This window comes from Ursus americanus, chromosome 18 (assembly GCF_024610735.1).
Source record: "Ursus americanus isolate L20-20 chromosome 18, mUrsAme1.1.p, whole genome shotgun sequence".
NCBI lineage: Eukaryota > Metazoa > Chordata > Mammalia > Carnivora > Ursidae > Ursus > Ursus americanus.
In genome coordinates this window covers 19,946,042-19,951,992 of record NC_142144.1, presented here as the reverse complement: position 1 = coordinate 19,951,992, position 5,951 = coordinate 19,946,042, and the positions used below count along the sequence as shown (strand labels likewise).

At 54.7% G+C, this 5,951-nt stretch overlaps 1 protein-coding gene across 1 annotated transcript; it reads right to left on the bottom strand.

The window, feature by feature from the left end:
* HDHD3 (haloacid dehalogenase like hydrolase domain containing 3) lies at nt 1-3,657 on the bottom strand. The gene is made up of 2 exons (XM_045791129.2): nt 3,408-3,657; nt 1-2,044 (listed from the first exon to the last, which is right to left on the bottom strand). The coding sequence occupies exon 2, from the start codon at nt 1,894-1,896 to the stop codon at nt 1,141-1,143; it is 756 nt and encodes a 251-aa protein (XP_045647085.1). The 5' UTR covers nt 1,897-2,044; nt 3,408-3,657; the 3' UTR covers nt 1-1,140.
* Nucleotides 3,658-5,951: the final 2,294 nt, after the last annotated feature.

The following is a 5,951-nucleotide window of genomic DNA, read 5'->3' as shown; positions in this document are numbered from 1 at the left end:
GATTTTTGTTTATTTATTTGACAGAGATAGAGACAGCCAGCGAGAGAGGGAACACAAGCAGGGGGAGTGGGAGAGGAAGAAGCAGGCTCATAGCGGAGGAGCCTGATGTGGGGCTCGATCCCACAACGCCGGGATCACGCCCTGAGCCGAAGGCAGACGCCCAACCGCTGTGCCACCCAGGCGCCCCGAGATATGGAATTTTTAAAACTCAGCCTACTTCTTCAGTCTCGTCATTCCCCCCATGTGTCCTACATTCCTGCCACCTCAAGCTCCGGTCCCTGTTCCCTGTGCTCTCCTACCTCCGTGCTAACACCTATGACTGGGGTGCCCTTCAAAACTGACCTGTAGAACACCTTCCCTGTTCTCCCGGGATCTCCACTGCACTGTCTTAAGGGACACAGCCCTCTCCTGGCAACTTAGTGGTCAAGCCAAGGGCTTTGGACTCAGGCAGTCCTAAACTGGAACCCTGGCTCTCTCACATACTAGCTGTGACCTCTGGCAGCCTCCTTCTGAATCTCTCATTTGTAAAGTGCCGGTCCCACTACCTCTGTCCGTCACGTAGCTCTGAGGGTTATATATGCACATAAAGGACCGACACCTGGCAAGCATGAGTGAGCATCTTCTTGTGACGTAATTATGGCACTCATCTGAAATCCTGTTCACACTATATAGTCGTAGAGGACATGTCCCCACAGCACAGCTTAGCACCCCCATTTCCAAACTAAGGTCCTCTGATCTCCTGCTACCCACAGGGAGTTGTAAAGGCTTCAGGGCCCGACTGAGGGGCTCTACAACCTGTCTCAACCCTAGCAGTTTCTTGCTTTTGCTGCTTGGCATCCTGGGGTTCCAGTCAGCTCTCCCACGACAAAAGCGCCCTCCTGCTAAAACAAAGTTCGACCGCGCCTGATTTTGAAGCTACCTGGGCCCCAGTGACTCTTGTAGGTGGGGGGTGGGAGGGCTGGGAGGGACACAGGTGTGGCAAATAAACCACCGCGGAGGCGTGGAGCGGGGATCAAACCCCGCATTCTCGGCTTTATAGTCAGATCCCATTTGGACGCCGCCGGGAGACGGGCAGAGGCCAGTTCTCAGGAAGGAAGCAGCTATCTCCAGAGTTTGCTGGAGCCACTTCCCCCATCAGACTCAAAGTCCCAGAGGTGAGCCCTCCAGGCGGTCAAGGGCAGGCAGGAGATGGGACAGTGAGGGGAGGAGGCATTCTTGGGGTACAGAACCCTCGACTGCAGGGTCCAAAGGCTCTGGGCCAAGCACCAGGAAGCTGCGCATACCTACAGCCCGTGCCCCCTTGTAATCACAGTGGTAACTGTCCCCAACGTGGGCCGCTACTGCCGGGTCCACTTGAGCAAGCCGCAAGGCCTCGTGGAAAATACGGGGGTCAGGCTTGGGCCAGCCGGCAGCCTCAGAGGTCAGCACAAAGTCAAAGTGTTCCCGCAGGCCCAGCCCCCTCAGGATAGCCTCCAGTCGCCGGTCGAAGTTGGAGACCACGGCCAGCCTCAGACCCCGTTTTCGGCACCCTCTCAGGGTGGCCTCGGCCCCCTCCAACACCTGCCAGCTGCAGGGCTTACAGAAGTCCTCATACAGTTGGTCAGCGATGGGGGCCACAGCCTGGGCATCTCGAACCCCCGCTAGGCGGAAGGTCTGCAAGACCACATCCAGCCACCACTGGCGGGAGGTGAGGCCCTGGCTCAGGCCGTAGTTGGGGAAGCTGTGGCTCTGAGTCCTGTAGGCCTGCCTGAAGGCGTGTCCCAGACGGGCGGCCTCCACCTCTAGCCCGTGGGCCCGGGCCTTGGTGGCATATTCCTCTCCCACGGGGTGGCGGAGCCTGAGCAGTGTGTCCTTCACGTCCCACGTCAGCAGTCGTATCTGCAGCCGATGCGCCATGGGCCTGTCGGAGGGGGGCAAGTCCACCCCAGGTCTGCCAGGGCCTAAAGAGAAACTGAGCCAGACAATACCCCCTCCACAACCTAAAGGTCTTCTCTTTCCAGGCCTTGTGGGTCAGAGTTGTGGCACTTCCTCACAGCAGAAGATCCTGGAATGAGACAGCAGTGAGGTGGCAATTCAAGCCTTACAGACTGGGTTCAAATTCTGACACTTCCCACTAACTGTGTGACCCAAGGAGTGTCACTCTCTGCATCTCTGTCTCCTAAGTGAAGAGCACAACATGCCAACCTCACAAGATTGCTGCAGTAAATGAGATCATCCATTCATTCCACCAATTTCTGGCACGTACTATGTGCTAGATGCTAGGGAACAGGATAGATTTCCAGCCCTCCTGGCATTTACAGGCATTAAAGAACAGCAGACACAGATATGAGACAAAGAACTATACAAACACTGAAGTATAACAAGGTCAGCATGTGCCATAAGGATATAAACCCAGGGATACCATCTCATTTGTGTTGAACTTCCTAAGTGAGTCAAGCTTCGATGGAGATCTGAACGGCGATGCAGGAAATGGCGGTGGTTAAGTGTTCCTGGCACTGGAAACAGCAAGTGCAAAGGCCCTGAGGTAGGTCAATGTCACGTCTGCCGCTTTGGGTAGACAGGGCCGCTGTGGCAGGGCCTTGTAGATCAAGGTAAGGAAACAATTATGCTTACTATTATACTATTGTTAATAATGCCAAAGACCTTGCAGACCATGTGACAGACCCCTTGTTTATCAGGGAAGACTGAGCCAGAGAGGGGCAGACACTTGCCTAAGGTGAATCAGTGGCACAGCCAGCACCAGAACCCAAACTTCCAGACTCTGGCCAGTGCTCCCTTCCACTGCATCATGCTTACACAAATTTGGATTTGAAAACAATCTGATTTGGGCGAATCAGCACAGCACAGGGCCAAAGGTAGACAGAGCAGCCTGGTCCTGTCTCTAAGCCTCTCTGAGCCCCAGCTTCATCTTTACTGGAGGTAAAAAGGTCTGCCTAGGTGGAGAGCCAATGAAAGCATTACTGAGTCAATGCACAAGAAACAAGTCCTCAGCCTGTTGCCCAGAGGCTGGGTGCAGCTTCTTGCCCCACACAGTTGATTCTAGGCAATCTCAGGCTCTCTAGCTGAAACCCGAGGGTCGAGAGTTCAGAGTACAGCCAAGCTGTCCTTGAGGAAGGGAAGTGGCTGGTGAAGCTGGGGACAAAGCCATAGGGGAAGTCTGTCAAGGACATGAATTTAAGTCCATCTGGAAATTAGGGAGAGCCATCCAAAGGCCCTGTCACTTTACTGATGGGTAGATGGAGGCCCAGCGAGGGGCGGGAACTCGCCCAAAGCCACGCAGGGAGTCACTAGCAGCTAAAACTAGAACAAAGAGCTCTGGCTCCCGACCCACAGCCTTTTCCGTTTCTGGAAGCCGGGGCTGAGGCCTCTGGGCTTGCAAGCCCGAATTTCTCGGCGTTCCTCCTCACCTCCAGGGCTTGACGGCAGCAAAGTCCAGGTAGCCCGCTGTTAGAGCTAAATCTCTACAGCTGCCGTTTGCAGCGTGACCTCCGGCGTGACGTGGCTGCGGCCGGCCTCCCTCTGGCCCCTTCCCGGCTCCGGCGCGCTCCGACCGCTCGGCGCCGACCCCGGACCCCCAATCCCCAACCTCCCGGACTCAGGACCCAGCTGACCCGCAGGCAAAACCCGCGGGAAGGAAGCCGCAGCCCCAGGCAGGCTCGGGAATGCCGCGCAGGCGCTCGGCCACGCCCACGAGGCCGGAGGCCCGCCCCTCCTGGCCCCGCCCCTCCTAGCCCCGTCCCTGGCCCTCCGCCTTCCCGGTGCCTCCTCCCGCGGTTCTCCCCGCCTCTCCCCCGCCACAGTCCTCTCCGCTCCCTCACCGCCTCCCCTCCCCCGGCGCCCTCGGTCACCCGCCTTCCTGGTCCTTTCCGTCCCCCTCTCTGCCCGAGCGTGAGACCCCACACCCTCTCACTGCCCGTCCCGCTCCCCCCGCCCCGCACCCCGTATCTCTGGTCACCTTGCCCACTCTTCTCTCTCTGCCTGCCCCGCCCTCGCCCTCGCCCTCGCCCTCTTTGCCTCTCCCCCCAGGCTGACTTGGGAAGAGGGGCAATCTGGCTCCCGGCCTGGCTTGCTGAATGCTGTGTGGACTTGGGCAAGGCGCTGCCTCTTTCTGGTTCGAGTCTCCAGTCGGTACTAGGAAGGAATTGCTTTCATGGAAACTTGTCTTACCCAAGACATTTTGCTGAGGGTAGAGTCCTCTGCAGTAACCTAGCTGGTTTTTTTCTTTTGATATAAAAATAATCATCTTCAAAAATGTTTTAAAATACAAAGTGTACAAAGTAAAAAGCGAAAGCCCAATCTTACTTCTCATTGGGCATCTGTCTGCTCTATGCCTGACGGTGGGAAAAAAGACAGGATTCCTGCCTTCATGGAACCCGAGAGGGGCACAGACCAAGTAAATACACAAGAGTTCAGATAGTGATGAGAGCTATGAAGGCCATAAATCAGGATGGCGCCACGAGCAGTGCCGGGGCCTCTCTGGGTGAGGTTAGGGGAGGGGCAAAGATCTGAATGGCAGCCAGGTGAAGATGAAGGGTCGGTGCCGCAGGTGAGCAGCGGGCAAGAGCAAAGGTGCTGGGGCCCCAGCCTGCTTACTGAGCAAGGGCAGTGGCCCCGGGAGGTGGGGAGACCAGGAGGATGGACCTCGGGGCCCCACTCCCCAGGGGTTGCTGCGGTGGCACTTTGGGTCATTGTGCTATTTTCCTAGGAGCACACGAACCTGCATATATTCTTTCTTCCTTCTTGCCCTCCCCTCTCCCTTCTTTTTAAACAAAACTTCCTCCTATATTGTAAGACTGGCCTGTTCATTTCATTCAGAACCACATCCTCCTCATTGGGCCCAGGCCTGGGAGAAAATACAAAGTGCAGAGTCACAGACCTCAGGCCAGCAAGGGAGAGCTTGACTCCAAAACTCATCCCAAGCAGGATTCCTACAAGTGGGAGTGGAAAGGGCGAGTGGGAGGTCCGAGGTCCAGCTGCGTTTCACCGAAGTCCAGAAAGTTTGAGATGGTTCAGGTTCCAGGGTCACCTAAAACCCAACTCCTTAGGTTCTGGTCCCAGCTCTGCCACCTGACTTTCTGTGAACCCTTCATTGAATTTTTTTTCCTCTCTGGGCCTCAGTCTCCAATCTGCAAAATGGGGGGATTGAACAAAATAAGTTCCAGCTGGAGTCCAGGCCACTTCTAAGTTAATTTCCGAGGTAACTGACTTTGTCCATGGAAGCTCAGTTCCTCCATCTATAAGTAGAGCATGCTTACATCAAGTGAGAGCACATGAAAAAGCTCTTTGAGAAGTAGATGATTCTTTTTTTTTTTTAAGATTTTATTTATTTACTTGAGAGAGAGAGAGAGCACACAGAAGGAGAGGGAGAAACAGATCCCTGCTGAGCAGGGAACCCGCTGTGGGGCTGGATTCCAGGACCCTGGGATCCGGACCTGAGCTGAAGGCAGACGCTTAACCGACTGAGCCACCCAGGTGCCCCCGATGATTATTTAAAAAAAAAAAAACATTTTTTTTTTTTTTTTAGGGGCATCTGGCTGGCTCAGTCGGTAGAGCATGGGACTCTTGATCTCGGGCTGTGAATTTGAGCCCCACATTGGGCATAGAGATTACTTAAAAAATAGTAATAAAAAAATTTTGTATTTGAGTATAGTTGACGCACAGTCTTACATTAGTTTCAGGGGTACAACATAGTGATTCAACCTCTGTATACACTGCTCACAAGTGTAGCTACTGCCTGTCACCATACAACAGTATTATGATTGCATTGACTGTATTCCCTGTGCTGTGACTTTCATCCCTTGTGACTTTCTCACTCCTTACCTGGAAGCCCGCATCTCCCGCTCCCCTGCACCTGTGTTGCCCACCTGTCCACCCCCTGGAAGATGATTCTTTTCAGGTAGTTGAGTCTCCTGCGAGGTTAAGGGTTTTGTTTGGTCACGTAACTATTTCAG